This window comes from Mesoplodon densirostris, chromosome 8 (assembly GCF_025265405.1).
Source record: "Mesoplodon densirostris isolate mMesDen1 chromosome 8, mMesDen1 primary haplotype, whole genome shotgun sequence".
Classification (NCBI taxonomy): Eukaryota; Metazoa; Chordata; class Mammalia; order Artiodactyla; family Ziphiidae; genus Mesoplodon; species Mesoplodon densirostris.
In genome coordinates this window covers 84,433,018-84,454,929 of record NC_082668.1, presented here as the reverse complement: position 1 = coordinate 84,454,929, position 21,912 = coordinate 84,433,018, and the positions used below count along the sequence as shown (strand labels likewise).

The window sequence follows — 21,912 nt, the reverse complement described above, 5'->3', positions numbered from 1 at the left end:
TAACTGAATTCTGCTTCCTCAGAAGATTAAGAAAATACTTCGACTGAAGGCATGTAGGTATAACTACTTTGTGAGCTTGAGTGAATAAAGGGTCACAAGGGAGAAAAAACTGTCAACAAAGTCATTATAATTCATCATGTTTGGATGCCATTACTATTGACCATAAATAATCATCAAAATAAAATAATAATCTCCTAATAACCAAACAGGCTCCTAACACTTAGCAAATACATATGACTTGTTTTGAACATCAATTACCACTGCTGATTTTGTGTGTTAAATGACTCTGGTCTCGACAGTGTGGTCAGACAGCTGAGATAAACAAACACAAAAAGGCTCGAAGCTTGCTACTATACCTGAGCTTCTTCTTGTTGCTTTTTTAATTGTTCAAGCATCTGCTGAAATTCAGCTTCTTTCTGTTCAGCCTCTTCCAGCGTTGCCTGATTCTGTTCCTCATAGGCCATGGCCACCACAGCCAGGATTAAATTTATAAGGTAGAATGAGCCCAAGAAAATGACTAGCACAAAAAATATCATGTATGTTTTCCCAGCAGCACGTAATGTCTGCAGAAATGGAAGAGATATTTTATTAAATTTTATACAGGATGTTATGAGCTCACACTCTAAGTAATAAAGTATATTATAGCAATTCTCTTGATCTCAGTATTTCATGCTTCCCAGAAGAATCGTTTTATCTGTTCTCACCAGTTGATAAAGGTTTTCCCAGAAGTCTTGAGTCATAAGACGAAATAAGGACAAGAAAGCCCAGCTAAAGGTGTCGAAGCTTGTGTAGCCATAGTTGGGGTTTCTACCAGCCTTCACACAGATGTATCCTTCTGGACACTGGCTGTTATTAGGTTAAAGGAAAGAAAGGAAGTCAGTAACTATAAGTTGGATGGCTGGCTTTCCTGTTTTTATAGATGCCAATATCCATTTTATGAGACACCAGGGAAAGCAGATTTCTCTCACTTTAGCCAGTGCTCAACCCAGCACTTAAGTGCACTGATTTACATAACAAAAGAACAACAGTCTATTTGTGGATTCCTCTGTGATTCATGATTGTCATTATTATATTTATCATGTCTCCATATAAAAGCAAACATATTATGATTACTATCTTCTGGGATTTGTGAACATGAACAGAAAAATAAGTCTACAGGGAAAAATTTGATTTTCACTGAAGATATCTAGAGGCAGAAGTGTGTTGAATGTGGAGGTAGGCAAGAGGGCTAAAGAAAAGAGTGGGGGCACATTGAGAGGAATGAATGAGTCTGCAGAGTGAAGGTTTCATAGTATGACCTTAATGATCAAGCTGACCTGGCCTCAATATTGTGCCTGACACTTCTGGGCTGCGAGACCTTGGGCAAGTTTCCCACACTTGCTAGTCTTGGAGAACCTCATATGTAAGAAACGGCTAATAACAGAACCTGCCTCCCAAACTTACAATCATTGAATATGATATCATATGTAAAACATTTAGTATAGTACAGAGAAAGAGTTAAAATCAGTCTGTTTTACTTATCACTAAGATCTGGAGATAAAGGCAGCACAATCTTTATCACATGAGCCAAATGCAAAGCCTGATGCTGATACCATTGGGAATTTTGCTACAGGTATTAGCTACTAATGTCCACAATATCATCTTCCACAGAAAGAACATTAGATTTCTGTCTATGATTCTAAAATCTTGTTAACTAGAGAAAGGTAACTATTTCTCTGAATTTTCCTCCTTGCTTTAGCTCCAGGTACAATACTTTTTAATAACAAGCATTCACATGATGCCAATCATAATAATTAAAAGTACTTATTGAATGCTGTAATAGCTAAACATTCATTAATCCATTTAATTCTCACAGCCACCCTATAATTATTCTTATTTATCACATGGGGAAATCAAGGTAAGGAGAGGTGACGTTATATGGTGAAGTCTGGGTTTGAATTCATGTAAACTCTCCAGTCTATGCTGTTAACTGCTTCACTAAAATATGCTAAACGTGTACTCACCACACCTCAGTTATTGACATTATCTTCAGATATCTTACATTTTATGCCATGGAGACCACATTAGCTTATATAGAATATCACACTTATAAAAGAACATGCTTATGAATTCTATTAACTTAAGCTTCTTATGTACATGTACTGCTTTTCCCTATATTTTCCATTGAACTAATTTGCAAGATTAGCTGTGACATAGTATGGAAAAATAATTGCTGCGTATGAGTGAGTGGGTGAAAGAGGTGAGAATCCACACTTATCCCAGCTATTTTGAGAGTCAGCGTGAAGTGGAATTTATGCAGGGCTTTGAATGAGGAGCAAGCGGGGACTGGATGGGTAGAGGTAGCAGGTTATTAAGGCCAATGGAACAGTGTGGACTGAGACTCAACACAAAACATCACTTACCCTGCATCTGAGCTGTTGCCACAAAGCAGAGCATCATTTTGCCCTTCCAAAAAATAGAAGTGACCTATTTAAAAGAGCAAAGAATAGAAAGAATCATTTTTAAAAAACCCTCAAAACACTTCAGCCATTGTGCCTAGGTAACAAAGCTTACTTTTTTTTAAACCATGATGAAATTGATAAAGTAATAAATATGTATAGGGTTAAATGAAAATATTTTAATAATAATTGAATATTAAACAAATATCAAAAAACATTTTTGATTAAACAAATGTTTAGAAAATTGATTTAGAAAGAATTTTTTTGGTAAGGAATAACTATTATAGCATTCTCTATCAGCATTTATTGCAAATATAAGCTCAAACTGCTAGGGATAATTCAAAAAATAGCTGTCAAATTAAGGCTGTTTGGCACAAAAAGTGAATGATAGGAAAGCCTTGTTGCTTCTAAATGCTGCCATGAAATAACATTTTATTTTACAACTACGCTTTGCCTGGACCCAAACTAGATTCAGACCTTTGTTTTCCCTACCAATTTTAACTTAATTTCTTGTGAAAAGTGGACTGAGCTGTTTGCTCTTTCCATGATACTGTAAGTAAGTGTTTTGCTTTGAATTTTGGCTTGAATACTGTCTTTCAAGATAAACTTGCTTCTTTGGAGATACGTATTTTCTAAGTATACCTATTTTTTATTCTTAAGGAATGCTTTATATATAAATTTAATAAGTTGCAAAGATGATCTCAGGAAACATACACATATATAAACATACATATTTACATATTCACATACAAAAACACACAGACACATATACATTAAAAAAACACACACACATAACCCCCACAAAAAATTTTACTATAGTTTTCAGGAATACTTAAAAGCCTATATTCAAGGAATACCCTAATATATTATGTAGGTCAATCTGGGTCATAGTTTCACAAAAAATTTTAGATCCTTACCTCATAACATATATCAAAAATCACTCTAGATATTTAGAGATTAAAGATTTAAAGATAAGTCCATTAATACAATATAAAAATATGCAGGTTTTCTTTTCAATCTAGAATATACAGGTGGCTATTTTATATGCAGAATATACAGGTGGCTGTTTTATATGCAGAATATCTAGGTGAAAATTTTTATTATTTCTGAATACAGAAGCATTTTATAATCTTAAATATAGAAAAAAAGAAAACAAATTTTATGACTTGATTGCCTAAAAATTAGAATCACTTAGGGATCAAAAACAAACAATAAGAAGAAAAAACAAGCTGGAGAATATATTCGCCAAAAAAAGACAAAATGTTAACATACTTGATAAATTATAGAGATCTTATGAATTTCCCAAAATATACTATCACCTGATAGAATAACAGGTTAAAATGTCAACAGATAATTCATATTACATTAAATATATAACTTGCTAATGATACTAATAAACAATTATAGATCCTACCACATTAATAATTAAAAAGAGGATACACTTTTCCTTCTATCAGAAGATGTTAAAATATGGTAATAATCAATATTAATGAGAATTCAGTAAGATGGCCACTGCTATAGGAGGTATATAGTGGTCTGACCTCTTTGGAGAGCAATATGACACTATGTCTCCCTAGCCTTAATCTCGTCATACCCTTTAACCCCCCAAAATTCTACTAATAGAAATCTATCTGAAGGAAACAATCAGAAATAGAGAAAAGATTTATGTGCAAAGATTGTCACTGTGCTGTTATTATAACATTAATAAATGGGAAATTTCATAATGAAATCATTTGTTTTATTTATTCACTTGTCCAAAGAATCTTAATTTCTTCAGTAAAAATCTTCATGAGAATACTAATTCTTAAAACATTAATATAATGTGAGAAGTGATAAAATTTCACATGGTACTAAAAACCATGAAGGATACCTCAGACTAAGTATCCCAATGGAGTATTGATAATCAAGACATCAATGGAAGTAGGCTAGCTAATTGCACAAGGAGAGGGAGGGGGGCTTCCCTGGTGGCGCAGTGGTTGGGAGTCTGCCTGCCAATGCAGGGGACACGGGTTCGGGCCCTGGTCCAGGAAGATCCCACATGCCGCAGAGCAACTAAGTTCGTGCACCACAACTGCTGAGCCTGTGCTCTGGAGTCCGTGAGCCACAACTACTGAGCCTATGTGCCACAACTACTGAAGCCCACATACCTGGGGCCTGTGCTCCGCAACTAGAGAAAGCCCCGCACAGCGGCGAAGACCCAACGCAGCCAAAAATAAATAAATAAAATAAATTAATAAAAAAAAAAGGAGAGGGAGGGACTTGGACATTCCAATGACAGAGGGGCTGGCTTCAATGATAAGAAATTATACTAAAGCATAAGTATATTCTGATGTCCATCTCTAAAATAAAATCAAACTGTATTGATAAACAACTCTAACACAATGATTGATACCAAAGAGACAAACTGGAATAAGAATATTATAAAGGTAGGTTTTGAGTTTACACTTTCTCATCAATAAGTAACTTGCTGGACTGAGGTTGCTTAACTCTCTGATGAATACACAAATTCAGATTTCATCTTAGTTTCTCCATTTCCAGATACATCATATGCACTCAATACATATATTGAGTCAAACCAAATAGGGCCAGATTATTTTTCCTCAGTCTTCTTAATAATCCATTTCAGCAAAATACATTGAATAGTCCAAACTACTGATTTATTTATTAAGATGACTGAAAACTCCTGATCAATCCCTAACAAATAAATATTTTTGTTTATAAAGCATTATATTGTATTGCTTGTCAAGACAGGTTTGGAAAAGAACACAACTTCAAATGGTAACTTTCATCACGTTGATTGAAAGATAAGGAAAAAGGAGTAAGATACCATTTGATTTCTGTATCATATATATTATCTTAAATTGGTCTAAGTAATTTGGCTCACATCAAAATTGAGACAATTTTCACTATATATATTTTTTTAATATTTAAAGGACTAAACAGCTTAATGGTTAAAAGAGTATATCTTACTTTTATCTTCAATATATTCATCCCAGTTAAACATGCTCACTGTCCTATTGAAAGTGGTACCATTCCCATCCAATGAGTTATTAAAGAAGGAAGTGATGTTTATTTCAAAGGAAGAATTATCTGGGGGCCATTGCAAACATTTGTTTCGCAGGTTGCCCATAAACAGCTGTAATCCTATTAGTGCAAACACGCTCAGACAGAACACAGTCAGGATCATTACATCTGAGAGCTTCTTCACTGACTGGATTAGGGCTCCCACGATGGTCTTCAGGCCTACACATAAAATCAAAGGGAGGAATTTAAATATACTATTCGACAGCTACTTCACAGACAAAAACATCATGAGCTTGCCCTGGAAAATAAAGATGTCATGCAGAATGCCAACAATATTAGTTTAATGTTTGTGATTGAATAACATTTTCATGAAAAGCCTGCTAGCTGGTGAAAATGAATAAAAGCAGAATTTGTATGTTCATTAGAAAACCGTGAATGAAAATAAACCAAAAATGTATTTCCAAATACTCTTTAGAGCAAAAGAAATGGTTTTGTTATTCATGCTTAAACATCAACCTTGTATAAATTTTTTGCCTTTATTTGCAGATGTCTTACTCCCTAACCTCTTATTGATTTTACAAAAATCTATATGAATAAAGTAGTAAGAAATCTTGAAGTCACTGAATTATGAGGTTATATATTTGTGAATTCTGCAAGCTTGAGTATGGGTTAAAAAAGGAAGACATCTGAAAACTGAGCCCCATGCAGCACTCATGCTATCCCTTGCTCTTTCATTTATCTGAAGTTAAGAAAATTACCAGTTTTAGACCTAACTGGTCAAATTTGCAGCAGTTTGAATGCCTTACAGTTTAGCTTCTATGCAGAAAGCTTGATGTTACAGGACGCAGACCATGTAGCCTGTTACTGCAAATGCCTCATGCAAAAACTTGTTAAACTCAAAGGCTGATTTAGAACAGATCATTTTAAAGAAAGCAACTAGTAAAAGCAAAGAATCAAATCCACCCAAAATATGATGTACTGATTCTTGCTTTTTTACAAATGTATTTGCAATAGGTGAGAAGCAACAAGGCTTACGCACAAAAGCTGTGATTGTAGCACCAATGCTGCTAAAGTCAGCCTCAGTGTTTAACCTAGCTCTCACCTGGAATGACTGAAATTGTTTTCAGTGCTCGGAGAACTCTGAATGTTCTCAACGCTGAGACATTGCCCAGGTCCACAAACTCTGTCACATATCTGTAATAGGGAGTTCACACACAAACACAATAACAGAACACAAGAAACAGTTGGAGATATAAGGGGCCTACCACCTTATACCAGTTTCTTCTTACCTGGAATTACAGAAATAGTTTTCAAAGCTCTCAAGACTCTGAAAGTTCGAAGAGCTGAAACATTGCCTAGGTTTACAAATTCTGTTACATACCTGTAGAATTAAATCAGAGTTATTCAGAATTTAGGGAAATCTAAGTCTGAGTTGGTCTTTCATCATGATCTTTCAACTTCAATGAGTGTTGCCATCAGATTTCCCAATTAAGAGAAAAATGGCATTGTCATCAATCATAATCTCTGTTACTTGGGAAATTTATTTTATTGCTTTACAGCACTAATTGAAATCAAAGCCATGTAATTTACTATGATAGTCCATAATTTCTCCAAAGTGCACAATCTGATTGGAAGAAAAATATCCTAAATTCACATAATAACCAAGAAAAATGCTTGATCTGTTAAGGGAAACCACCAAGGAGAAACACAGTGTAGGCTCCCACTAATGATTTACTCTTCCTGGATAGAAAATGTATTAAGATACTTACGCAAAAGTAATGACTGTGAAATCCAACCAATTCCATGGATCCCGTAGAAATGTGAAATCTTCTAAACAAAAGCCCCTTGCAAGTATTTTTATAAGTGATTCAAAAGTGTAAATTCCTGTAAAGGTGTACCTGAGAGAAAATAGCCAAGCCCACATTAAAGATCTAGTAGGTAATTTACATGTACATATCTTAAAGGAGAAGAACAACAAATACAAATTAGAGGCTTCCATATAGTTCTATATTGGTCTCCCTATAATGTAGACCTTAGGTAGTAGTTAAGGAAGAAAGAAACATTACATTCTGAGACATTCTCTTGACTATAAATGAGTATTGTACTTGCTACATTAATTCATTTAAAGGCCCAAATAATGTGGTTCTATATGAAGATATTACCTGAAATACACTAGTTTTTGGTCTAATTTAAGGAAATCGTTATTAACAAAAATAAATGAAGATTTTTTTGTTTAATAAAATGCGCATCATTAACAGCCATGAAATATATACTAATAAAACATAGAAAGGTGATAGCCATGAGGAAAAGAACATACAAACTAGGTATAATTTTTATCATCAGATATTAGTAATCACTGGTGACCTTTGAAAGAGTGTGAGACTCATAAGGAAGATAAAGAGCTACAAATATTGGCAGTCAAATCAGTGCAGTAATTGGAGCAACTTAATGAGCCAGTGCAAGCTTTGTCCTACAGAAAATCAGTGGTTGAAATGAACTTGAATCACTAACTGGTTTGTAGTAGCTAGTATGATTTGATAAAGAAACTGATGAGGTCTCAAGATGTTAAATGCACATAAAGGGACAACAATATTGCAAGATTTAAAAAAAAATCTTCTACTTACTCCACATTCTTTGTCCAGTCTGGAGGATTACTCATGGTCATAAATACACAGTTGGTAAGAATAGTGCACATAATGAGCACATTGAATAAAGTAGAAGAATACCGTCAAGGAAGACAAAATTCAGTGGAAAATTTCACTTTCATACACCATTATGTCTTTCACCACCATGAAGTTTAGAACTCTTATGCCTTTATTATTTTATTATTGAGTTTGCTTTTTCCATTTCTGTAATTTTAACAACTCCATAACCAAGTCATGTCAGGCCAAGCCATCAATTATTTGGAGGCTACTTATGTGATTTTAGTAATGAAAAAGATTAAATGAAAAGAAATTAGCTCATTGGTAAATAATTTATCAATTTAAGTTTTTTTCTTTCTTTAATGACAGACTCAATGACTGGAGTGCAAGCTCAGCATGTATGAAGACTGACAAAAATTCAACAAGAGAATTCTAGTAATTACAGTCGTCCCACAGTATGCGTGGGGGATTGGTTCCAGGACCTGCAGCGGATACCAGAATCCACGGATGCTCAAGTCCCATAATGGGCCCTCTGTATCCATGGGTTTTGCATCCTCAGATTCAAGGAACCATGGATCCTGAACACTGTACACCACCTACTGTTGGTTGAATCTGTGAATGTAGAACACATGGATATGAAACCCGTGGATGGGGAGGGCCGACTGTAACTGAATGCATTATAACTCCATCCTAAGGGTCACCTGAGTGGAATATCTTCAATAAAATTCTTTTAAAGTGGAATATATAATATACAGTGATTGCTCATTAAATTCTGAATAGTAAGAGAAGATGGCTGGTGTTAGTACTGACATTTCTTGGGTTTGTAACTGTGGCCAAATTACTTAATAATTTCCCTAAGCCTTGGTCACTTTGCTATAAGAAGGAGAAAGAATAACCATTCCACAGGATTGCTGTCAGGATCAAATTAGTTAAAATATATTAAACCTCCTACAACGTAATGTGCCTTGTACATGGTAGATACTCAATAAATTACTTTCTTAATTTCCTAAATCATAGAGAACACTACTTATAACAAACATGTGGTTTGTTTCACTCTACCCCACTTTGCCTGTGTAGACATAGCCAATGCAGTTCACTCTCCTTTATACTGAAAAACAGCAACAAAAGCTCTTTAAGAAAACTTTCAGTAGTAATACTTGAAATAACTTTCTTTCATAGTTAATAAAAAGCACAAGAAGGATTCAGCTGTACTTATGCAAAACAAGAGCTTTATCAATATAGATTTAGAAGCTTTATAAAAATTCCAGTGAATAAATGCTATTAATATCACTTCTCACTCTTTATTTTTATTATAAATCTTCACATTACTTACACATAGCAAAATATCAGCACGATTTTAAGTGTAGTAAAATAGAATAGTGTTGTGTTGTCTATATGTTGCATTATGTATTATGTGTTAATCTATAAAGGAAGTTTCTTTGCACCCGCAACTGACTTTAGTCAAAGCAATCACTATGCAAGGCACATGCTTAATTCTCAGCTTGTTAAAATGCATCCACATGAAAACAGTCATAAGTGAATGATGTGGATCAGCCACATGAGGGCACTACAGCTTAGAGAACACAGAAAAACACCATTTCAAAGAAGAAACATTTTTCCTTTATTGCTAAAAAGAAACAAAAAGTAAGACAAAATTAAAGATGACTTGTTATTAGTATAAAAAAACTAGAGGATCCTCTGTGTCTGTTAGGCTGCTAGGCTCTACTGGAGAAAATGACTCCCCTTGGTCGGTTGGCGCCATTCAAAATACATGGTTCCCAGCCTCACCCACACTCAACACAGTCTAAATATTTCTCCACTTCACTGCACCTCCTACTCTGCAAAGACAATTCCAAATATTCTCCACTCTTCTCTGATCTCCAATCTTCTTCCTTCCCTCCCCATTTCAAACTCATGACCTTATTTCCTACTTCACTGAGAGAAGAGATAGGATCAGAATGCCATATCTTTACTTCCCACTCCCAAAGTGACAAACCTCTCTGTATTAAGATCCTTTCCTCCTTCTTGTTTCAATGGGGGGAGTTTTCAATCCCTCTACTCATACTCTGGACACCTTCTACCTTTCCAGAACACTTCAGAAATCTCTTATCTCTTCCTTCTCTTACCTTTAACACTTCCCACTCTATCCATCTCTTCCTATCAGCACAAACTTGCTTAAGTCTCTCTTATCTTGGAGGAAAAAAAGAAAATACTTTCCTATAAACCACAATCCTCTAACTACTTACTACTAACTACTCCTCTTTTCCATTTCACAGCCAAACTTCTTGGAAGAGATGTTTATCTTTACTTTCCCTCATTTATCTATCACATCCTTAGCCTACCAGTTTTCTTTCTAAATGTGACAAACATCTTCATGTTTTGTCCCTGAAAACAAAAGGATAATTTTGAGTTCTTATTTGACTTGCTCTCTCAGCAGCATTTGACAAGCATGATTCTTCCCCCTTTCATTATGTTCTCTTATTTTTGCTTTCATGAAGTCCCAATCCCTTGATTTTTCATGTCTCATGGACAACAATTTTTTTGTATCCTTTGAAATGTTTTATTTCCCTTTTTGAAAAGGACATCGGATATCCAAGCCATTTTTCCCTCTCCTGCTATATTTATCCTAGTAAAGCTCATCAACATACATAGCTCCAAGTACATTTACATGCCCACTGATCTCAAGTATTTCTCTCCAGACTAGCCCTCTCTTCTGAACTCAACTGTCCATGGTACCCAATTGTACATATTACATCTGCACTTATGTTTACTCATCTCATTGACACTTCAAATGTTTTCAGTTCTAACACTAAACTAAAAAATCTTTTCATCCTATCCCTCTGCTCCTCTTAAATACTGCCCCTTTGACATCTCTGTATCACAGAAAATGGCTCATGATCCAGCCAGGAACCTAGGAGCGATCTTGCATTTTTCTCTTCCCTAAACCTCCACATTCAACTTAACACCAAATACTGTCAATTCTACCTGCTATGCCTGGATTCAGTGAACTTTTTCCCCAATCCTCATATCACTACATATACCAGGTGTCCATCAAATCTAACCTAGATTACCGCAATTTCATCTAAACTGGTCTTTCTGAATCCATGTTTGACTCCTTTCAATCCTTTCTGCCTACTGTACCAAATGACCTTTGTAAATGTAATTTCAATAGCTTTCCACTACCTTAGGATGGCTATCAAATATCTTACAAAGAGTGAAGAGTCTAGGAGGTCTAACTCCTCTCTATTTCTCCAATTTCAGCTTTGTTACTCTTCATTCCACTCTCCCCAGTCCAATATTATTGCAGTTGTTTTAGGTCATGGAATTAAATAAGCTCTTGTTCAAGTCAGGATCTTAGCAAATATCACCTCTTTTCCCTGGACATGCTCTCTACTTCACCTAGCCAATTCCAACTTTTCCTCCAGCACTCAGATTAGAAGTTATTTTTAGTAAAATGCCGTGCACAATAGCACATTTCCTGATTAGGTCTATCAGTAATATATACTTGTAGCACCTGATACCATTCCTCCAACGACTAATGTTAACACTGATTTTTTTTCTACTAGGCAGTCAACTTCACGAGGGCCCTGTCTATATTGTTCACCACCATACCCTTGCCATTTTGCAGTGTTCATTGACTATTGAATGATATCAGTTCGGAAGATTGTTTATTACTAAGTGAAGTAAATTTTCCCTTTTTAATGATATATTTATTAATATGGATCAGAAATACAGCATGAAATTTGTTTTCACATATATCAAGTTCACAAGTTTCTACACTTTTTTTGAAAGAGAGAACACTGGATAAATATAAAGTGGAAATTGATAGCCTCATGAGATTTATGTCACGTAACAGACAAGCCATGGTTTTATGACCCTTAAAAATATTTACTCCTTATAATGATAAAAATTAAGTATATATAATAACGTAAAATATATATTCAAATATTAATAAATAATAGAAAGAGTGAATATTACCCAATAAGTCAAAATTAATAAATCATTACACTCAAACTCGTGTTTTTCACATTGTATGACTACCATTTTAATAATAAAAAATATGGTTAAGTTAAAGATCCTGACAGATGCTCAAAAAGGAAAGCAAATAAAACTATTTTGCTTTTAAACCAAATAAGAGATAACTAGAGTCAGGTTTTTATGCTTTTAGTTTAATAGATAATCTCTAAATAGAGAGTTTCAAAGTCGATTACTTTTTAAAATCACTATAAATTTATTTTATCAGTCACATATCTTTAAGATTCTTGGAGTTTGGTGAGTGATTGAAATAGTAGGATTTCAGATAATGATAACAAATACACAAATATGAAAAAAATGTAGACATGGTATTGGTGATACCATACATTGAAAAAGTATAGAAACTCCATGTCAAGGCAGATTTCAAGGGGTTAGAATTGGTAACAAAATGCATATATTTATTTTCTAAATATATATTCCATGACATCAACTAAAGTACATTTTTCGAAAGAACAATGAATCCTAGAATAGTATTTCCTTAAGAGACTTTGTATATAAAATAAAATAGAGGTAGGTTAACCTCATATAATATCAGGAAAAAAAGGATTTTTAAATCTATTAATTTCTCTATACCAGGTATTAATAAAAATGTGTTAACCTTTTGATTGATACTAACCCATCAGTTGGCAAGTCTAAAATATTTCCTATGTGTGTATGATGAAGAAAGACTTCAAGTTTATACTGAAAATGGTTTATGTAACTTTTGACTTGGAAACTAGATGTCTACCCCTATATCCATGTAGGTAGGATGAAGTAGCATGAGTTTTAAAGTGATGAACTGTGGATCAGATGCATCCTTTACCAAACACATGGGCTTCAGCAAGTTAATTCTTTAAGGCTCAGTTTTCTTGTGTAAATGCAGATAAGAGTACTAATACTTTTCTTAGAGAATACAATCATTTTTATTACTACTAATCATTTGTTTATTAAACATAAAAATGTAGGGCATTTCTTTGTTATTCTTAAGGAGAAGACATCATTTGTTCTGTCCAGGGGGTTTGTAATAATACATAATATCCAGAGAAGTGGCAGAGAAATTTTCAACTTAAAATATATATGAACTAGAGGTAGAAGATAGTTTTATGTAAGAGGCTTTCTAACATAAAAATGGAGAATTCAAAGCAAAGTAAGACAGGCCTCTTTCTACATATTGGTGCATATTTGTGAGACAGCAGAAATATTGACTAAATGTCACATATATATGTGACACACACATAATGTTAACTCTTGAGTTGTTTAATTTTGTTATTAACAAATTCCTAACTATGTGATAATTTTTGAGCATTGAAAGCAGGAAAAATAGAAATCATAAGCTGTTTACCTTCCTTTCTCTTAGACCTATATAATTTTGGGGTTTTGATTTCTACATAGATGAAAACTGTGATTTTTAAATTTCTACATAGATACCATATAATTTTGGGATGAGCTAAAAAGCTTCCTATTTAATGAAATAGTAAGCTGGAGCTACTGAAAATAACCTTTGAAATACACAGAGACAGAGATACTGGCAATGCCCCCAGTACATTATTTATACCTGAGGGCTCAGAAATCAGTTTTCTTCTGTTAGATGGAAATTGCAAAAGACCTAACCTGAAGTTTTAGCTCTGCCACTGTATAAAATGTAGTCTTAGAAAAAGACTAAACATGTGTGGACTTCAATGAACTCATCTGCAAAATGAGAAGGCTGGAACTGACCACATTATGTTTTGGTCGATTAACAGCTCCTAACTCTGGTGCTGTATAAACATTTTGTTTGCAAAATCAAGCCTCAGGACAGTAGAGATTTGTACAGAATTCTTTGTGGAATTCCTTAAACAATATGAGAGTGTTCCTTTGCTAATCTTGCAGCAGCTGCTCCTAGAATTGTAGCTACTACTATCAACAATAGCTGTCCTAGCTACCAGTTATCACGTTCTTACCAAGTGCTAGTCATGGTGTCAGGTACTTATGTAGTTATTTTTACTGATGTATAAATAACAATTGCAATTTTATAGATAGAGAAACTGAGACTCAAAACAGTTGGAGTAACTTGGCCCAAGGTCATGGAGCCAAGAAGTAAATCTCAGAGATGGGGTTTGAATCCAGGTTTTCTGAAACCAAAAGCTGTTTATTTTCCTACCCGTTATGAATGATAGGTAGTTCTGCATTATTGTGTGATTTGGAGTGTTTCAGGTCTTTGCCATCACTTTAAATACCATCCATACACTGACATCTCTCAGTTATACCTCCAGCCCAACCCTTTTCTGAATTCCAGACTTGTATTTCCATTTAACTTCTCAACTCCTCCACTGAATGTCTAATAGACCCCTCAAAAAATAATATGTTCAAATCCATGCTTTTGATTTTACCCAGCATATCCCTCCACCTAATGTTGTCCCAAGCTCAAGTAACTACATTTTTCTTTCTTGACCAGACTAAACACTTGGAGTCTTCTTTAGCTCTGCTCATTCCCTCACACCCCATGTCCAATTGCTCAGCATATCCCATTCAGCTCTTCTGAAAAACACATCTGAATTTGATGACATCTGCTACCCTCATTGTTTCCACCAAAGGCCAAGCCACCGGTATCCCCTGCCTTCATAATTGCATTAAGCCCCCAATCTATCTTCTTGCTTCCATTCTTTCCCCCCAGGCAGTCTGTTGTCCACGCAGCAGGCAGAGTGATCTTTCTCAAATTTGAGTCAGGTGATGACACTCTTCTGCTGAAAACCCTCCAGTCATCTCTCCCCATCTCATGCAGCATAGATTTGGTGTCTTCACCATGGCCTACAACTTCAGCCCCGACCTTCACTCTCACTGACCTCATCCTCTCCTACTCTCTGCCTTTCCCACTCCCCTCCAGGCACTCTGGGCTTGTGGCTGATTCTAGAGCACACCAGGTACACTTCCACTTTTATCCTTTGCCTTCATATTTGCTATTCCCTTTTTCCCTCAGATTTCCATGTCTCACTCCCTCACTTCCTTTGGCTCTCTACTCAAATGCTATTTTTTCAGAGAGGACTTTCCTGATCATATGATTTAAAACAGGACCTTGCCACTCTTCTCTTTTTACACTGCTTTATTTTTCTTAATAGCACTTATCACTAGCTGACACTAGCTGATTTATTTTTATTATCTCTCTCCTCTCAAACACACACATACACGTGAACGTAACCAGATGCGAGCAGGGACTAGATTTGGTTCTATGTTGCATCCCTGTGTCTAGAAGAACATCTGCCACTCAGTAGGTACTTAGTAAATATTTGCAAATGAACACGTGAATGAGTAACAAATGCAAAGTAAAGGAAAGTGTGCATATTAAAGTAAAATAATAAAAACTGACATGCAACACATTGAAAATTCTGATAGGGAATTTTAGGAATATGGATTATTTTTTACATGTTTACTATCTAGAAAATATAACCATATTTTATTTAACTATTGAAACAAGGTAATGGGCACATCAACAGCATTTTCAGTTTTCAAAATATACCCTGACAAAAATATAGTAAGCATAAGATTTTTCTGCCAAAATCAAGAAACAAAGCTAATTTGATATGCAACAGCTCCTAATGAAGATAACTCTTTAAGAAATAAGTCAGGAGTTTTGGTGGAAATAGAAATACCAATCTAGGTTTAAAATACAAATTTCTTGATTGTGAGTGGCCATTTTCTGGATTATAAACTAATGATAATAAATACACAACAACCGCTTAACTGTGCCCAAAACCCACCATGACCAACCCCAAGCATTTTTATCTTATAGCAAAAGACACTTGAAGTCAGAAAACCAGGATTTGAGCTTAGGATTTGTGTTGTGAGGAATAAGACAAAATCACTGGGAAAATCACCTGCAAACTGTACAGTATTATTTACACCAAAGTTTACTAGGATCTCCAGGCAAATGTGCCTTATCACCAAAAGACTGAAGAATGTGTCTATCAGTCTACCTGCCTTTTCTCATATCTCTACTCCAAGGTGAGATATCTGAAATATAATATTTTAATTCAGGCAATCAGAGATTTTTAAGAATCTACTTTTTCTACGTTGGAAGAAATTTATAACTATATGCCATTTGTAAGGTTCTGAGAGAGTCAACCGTTCAGTTTGGCAAATCTTAGATTTACCTGGCTGCCTTCACATTTCAACTTGCACCACTGCAGGCCTCCTAACAACTTTGCCCCTTGGAGGTTTTATTTGTTTTCTGGGAAGCAAGTGCAAACCTTCAAATTAAATTGTATCTTGATTCCTGAATAGCCCTCGCCATAAACTCGGTCCTTAATGCCCAGAGTCTCTGATCAGAACTTCTAAAACTGCTCTCATCTTCTACCACTGGAAGTCTCTATTCCCAGAGGGCATTAAGTTAGGGTTCCTGGGTCTCCTAATATAGAATTTTTTGGAGTGGAGATTATAGATTTTCAAAAAAATATACTATCTCCCCACAAAAGTTTTAAAACAACAAAAACAACAAAAATTCCTGCCTTTTCCTGTAACATTGGGCTTTCTTAATTTTATTTAATCATTCATTTTCAAGAAAAATAGATTTTTCTGACCTCTTCAAACCTTCCATTTTGTCACTTGTTTTGCATTTAACCTCTTGACTCATTTGTCACTTATTTATTCAATATGTACTCCCTCATCATTTACTATGAACTGAGCATTGGGCTAAGTCTGAATTTTCCACATAATTTCATGTATAAATTGTGAGTACATAGGGATGTACAATTATTTTTAAATATAATAAATAATTTATGGAAAGATTTATTCAGTGCCCAGATTATAAATACTCAAACATAATAATGGACCATAATTTATAGTTCAAGTGACTCAAATCTAAATCTCAATTTCATTATTCATTCCTAAAGCTAACTCAAAGCATTTTTTCTCCCTGTACAGCTGGGTTCTCTTACTTGAAAAACAGAAGTAAGAAATCATTATTGCTTAAAAAACACTCACAAGAAATGATTAAATGTTAAAACATGAAATTAAAGTATGAAATTAAAATATGTTGATGTCTATGCAAAACTGGGGGGGGGGGTGGAAAAGGAATGACCTAGAGGTTAAAAGGAAACTGAATTCCAGAATGCCACGCTTCTAAAGACATCATTTGCCACAATGCCAGGCAAGTCTGGGGACATGCTTTACAGCCCCTCCACCCAGAAATTAGATGACTTCCCTGTACCAAGCTTATCCCATCTGTTGAATTCCTTATCTTTTCTAATTCCCTACCATATCTAATTCAAATATTTTCTGGGCCTGCTAGAGTAAGTTTTTACTTTGTAAGCCTTAAAGCCAAGCCCTGGGTTGACCATGTTGTAAATTGCAGGCAATGACTCTTTCTAATTAGGAAACAAAATTTAAAGTTGTCCTACCTGAGACTTTGCTTAATTTTCAGTTTCCCCTTCCTTACCTCTAGTTCTTGATATATATCAGTTCCTCATCCCAAGGCTTCTGTGCGCTTCCTGTAAATGCCTCTGCCTAGCACAGCCAGTCTTGCAAACCTTTGCTTCCTTGGTTGTTCCAGGGCTGGCTGTCAGCCAGATCACTGTCCCTGGCCTGGAATAAAACTTCTCATTCACAACTACTCTATTTAACCTTCAGAAGTAAATCAAATCACCATCTCCCACCAAGGCATCATCAATCCCATCTCTAGGAAGTAGATACTTCATGAGGAGAATGAAGCATGAAACGAGGATGTATATGGATAAATAGAAATTAAGCCTTTATAAAGAGATAATTGTAGCAGGACCTGAGACTGGAATAAACATAGGAACAAGTGACCCAAAAAAGTGACATTTGAAAGGCTAATGTGTATTCCATCACAATTATAAACATTTACTAACTCAAAGCTTTCAAATGCTAAAATGAAAAGCAGAAAGTAGTAAAATTCAGATAAAAAAGATATAAAATTGTATAATTCAGATTATGCATATATTTTCCAAATGTAAAGTAGTCAGGAAAATTAACTCACAGAATTTACCCATTATATAGATAACCTTGTAAAATTTGAAGACTTGTAAAAGGAGAGCCTGGTAATACCATCAAAATTAATGAAGAAGTCTTGGATGTAGTAGGCAATTCAGAGGGAGAAGAGGAGGAAAGAAGAAAGAAAGAAGTAGTAAGTCAGGGAAAGAAGAAATACTCGGAAGATGGGGCAAAGTGTTTCACTTACCTATGATCCCATTTTGCAATAATGCTAACTGTTGAGTAAGAGGGAAAAAAAAAGAAAGAGCACATAACATTGCCAACCACGCATATTTCTGAAAAATTCCCAACTCAATAAGTCAGTCAAAGAGCAAAATCATATTAAATGACTATTCGAAAAAAGGATATGAATGTACCAAAATCTTAATAGCTAATTTTCTAATAGGGTTGAAGGGAGTTAAAATGTACAGAGCAGGGGTGGCACTGAATCGAGAGATTGCTTTCCCTTTATTCAATACTATAAATGTCTGAAAAAGAAAACAAACACATAAAACAGAATTTAGAATCTTAGTATTAAAATTAAGAACATTTTAAGAAAAAAGTGAGACAATTTTTTAGAAATATTGTCTTATAAAATAATATAATAATATAATAATTACCAACATATGACATGATGCTATGTGCTTTCTCTTTCTGAGCCCTATAAACTCTCCTTAATTTGGTAAGTGATATGAGGATTTAAGAACATAAAGAAAATCTGTAGTCACTGCCATAGGAATACTTAGCATCCTTATCAAGTTTTAATATCAGTATTTTAAAACTGTAATTATAATTCACAAAGAGCTCAGAAATGAGGCTTTGATTAGTTTTTCAGTTAGTTAGATAAAAATTTTCTCAGAGGAACTTCAGGGTTTTCCAGAGGTGTTGTTTGGTCACACTCTTTTTTCGGCACTTAAAAGCCACCTGCTTTTATTTCTTCTGGGGGGAGCCATGGAATGGGCAAAGTTTAGGGTGTGAAGGAATAAACCTGCTGAAGATCAAAGTACCTTATGTAGAGCTAGATAATGTAAAGAGGAATTTGGATACTACTCCTGGAAATATTATTTTTAATGCATAAGAAAATATACTCCTTGTCTTAACTTTCTGCTTCACCACACTGTAAGGTGAAGAGACTTTTGCCTTTCCTCATTTCCCCCACTGCAGGATGCCCCTTCAGTTCTCTGCCTGTCCTGGACATGGGTTCAAATAAGTGATTCCAAAAGGCTTCTAGGGTAATGGGGCCATTACATGGTCAAGCCCACCTAGTACCCTAATGATACTTCAGACAGAGGGGACGAGGAACAACATTCTTCACCTGACATCCCTGGCCCTAGCCCGGAAGCAATTAGGAAGTAGGGGAAGTAAAGGCAACTTGACTAAGAACTCACTTTCTTATTGATATAGTAGGGGTCCAGGTCCTCCAGGGGTTCTGACACCATCTCTGGAGGAATGTCTCCATAAATAAATGGAAGGGATTTTCCTGCTTCCAAGTCACTATTTGGCTTTGGGCCATTTTCATCATCTTCATCCTTGCGTTCTTGTTTGGGTCTCTTAGCTTTCTCTTCTGCAATGCGTTGTTCAATAGCAGCAAGGGATTCCCTGGTAAAGAAGCGGAAGCTGTCAGGTCCTGGCGGTACCAGCACTGATTGTGCCATCTTTTCATCCTGCTCCTTTAATCACTGTTTAGCTCCTTGCATAAGAAAGTGCTATGGAAACGAGAGAGAGAGAGAGAGAGAGAGAGAGAGAGAGAGAGAGAGAGAGAGAAAGAGGGAGAGAGAGAGAGAGAGAGAGAGAGAGAAAAGCAACGGTCATTAGGATAAAATGTGACTGTGGCCAATTACATGATACTGAGATAAAATATATAAACCAAGCTATCTGTAATATTTTACTAAGGAAGCTGCACTTGGCATTCGAGGGATTCTCCTGCATGCATTCATCTGCCTGCATGGAGATCTATCTTTCACATTCAGTAGGTGTCTATGAGGTAATCTAATCTCCCACTCCCAAAATGTTTTAAGTGAAAATATCCAACTCAGAGCTCAGAAATGGAGAATACTGGTTTGTGCTTGCTGTTTCACTTGTGTGAATATTTTGGCAGCCATCTTTTTCAGCATCCCTTCTGAAAAAAATATCCGAAATCCATAACAAGAGATGAATAATTATCAAAAATTGCAGAACCTGGGCTGTGCGAAGATCTTGCATGTATCTCTCCATTTTTTTCCATGTTCCCTTTGGCCTACTTTTCCACCTCAAAGAGCTTATTCAAAATCAATGCACCTGGTAAAGAGCTCTGGAAATCCTGAAATGCCAGGCTGTGGAAACATAGGTAGATACTGCTTGAAAGCAAGGGAGCAGGAAGGAGCAGGGAATGCCGGATTGCATTTGGAACTGCTCGGAAGCTGCACAGGAAGGGACCCAGCTCCTGCCAAACCAGGCAGGAAGTCACCCACGTCAAGAGGTCTGGAGCTTGGACCCCCTGGTTTAGCAACCTGCTGCTAGCTAGTGTAATTGTTTCTTAAATTAACAAATTTGAAGTACCTTAGGAAATACTGTAGAGATAGCTCATTTTCTCAAACAGTGCCCATTTCTTAAGAATCCACGTAGCAGATTTGGATTTGAAAAAAATAGTAAGTTTAAGATAGTTTATCTTTTACATGAACTCCTATTAATGTTGGTCTTTGTGATAACATAAATGGAGTTTTACTGTATTCTAATCATATTTTACTGGGCTAACATATATAGCTCAAGAGAGCACACCAATCATTTCAAACGTTATCTGTGAATCAGTGGCAAGAGTTTCTATGCTTTTTGAAATAATACAACCAAAATCTTGACTCCTGAATGCCATCTATATACAATCACTTATCTGTTTTTCCTTCTATTTAAAATATCAATCCATTTTAACCCTTACCCTACAGGAATGAGAATTACCATTTAAATATACGAGGTGTCTTTTCTAAAAGTAAAATTCATTCACATCCAGATCATTTCTGTAGATATGTTAGATCCAACAGGGAAATCTTAAATAACATAAGTTACTGTACCATGTCCACATTTTTTTTTGAAGTAGACCAGGACCTTTCAGCCACCAGCTAGAAAACTGCCCTCTCAGTATCACAGAGCCTCCAACACATCCCTCATTTTCCTCACCCATCCCCAGAGACCCTTATGCCTAGTGACAGGCATAGGCATGAAGAAGGTCCCTGCACACTTCAAGGAGGAACCTGCCATGCCTGGATGCTCTAATAGCAGAGACATGCTAAAACATGCAGACAGCAGCTTCAAAATGAAAGTGGTCCTCTGCAGATTCCCCCAAGGATTCTACTGTAAAGGTAAAGAAGCATCACAGAGAATAAGCATAATAAGAATATTAAAACATTACCCCTGCAGAATCTTTTACACCCAGAGTTTAGGATTGATAAGCTGGCACCAAGAAGACTGCAGCTAAAATTCCATCATGCTTTTTTTCTTTTTTTCATTTTTTTTTTAATTCTCCTTCAAAGACCACACCTAACTTCCTGTGAAAGGATTCTGGTAACTGAAGTAAGAACAGGCATTTCCTGTGCGGGGACTACAAAATGGCATTATTATAACTACCACTAGAGGGCGAGGAACTGTGAAGAGAAACCCCTCAGTGTACACACAGAAGCATGTTTGAAGCAGCCCAAAGCTCTCAGTAATGGAGCTCTAATCTTCTACAAGCTTTTCTTAGAACAGAACATTAAGACTTAGCTGGTCTGAATTACTAATTTTGTTAACTGATAATGTTTCCATTCATGCTTTTTATTTGTTAAGCCAAATTGAATCATACAAATAATTCAAAGTAAAAA

The 21,912-nt window shown here is 35.5% G+C and overlaps 1 protein-coding gene across 1 annotated transcript in view; it reads right to left on the bottom strand.

The window, feature by feature from the left end:
* LOC132495326 (sodium channel protein type 2 subunit alpha-like) overlaps positions 1-21,561 on the bottom strand; it is a 91,035-nt gene extending 69,474 nt beyond the window's left edge. The window contains exons 1-10 of the mRNA XM_060107139.1: positions 21,465-21,561; positions 19,471-19,788; positions 18,452-18,570; positions 8,087-8,176; positions 7,232-7,360; positions 6,752-6,843; positions 5,409-5,681; positions 2,403-2,466; positions 705-846; positions 357-563 (exon numbers count right to left, since the gene is read on the bottom strand). Of these exons, the coding sequence (XP_059963122.1) occupies positions 357-563; positions 705-846; positions 2,403-2,466; positions 5,409-5,681; positions 6,752-6,843; positions 7,232-7,360; positions 8,087-8,176; positions 18,452-18,570; positions 19,471-19,737 (1,383 nt within the window). The 5' untranslated portion in view covers positions 19,738-19,788; positions 21,465-21,561. The remainder of the gene's footprint in view (positions 1-356; positions 564-704; positions 847-2,402; positions 2,467-5,408; positions 5,682-6,751; positions 6,844-7,231; positions 7,361-8,086; positions 8,177-18,451; positions 18,571-19,470; positions 19,789-21,464) is intronic.
* Positions 21,562-21,912: the final 351 nt, after the last annotated feature.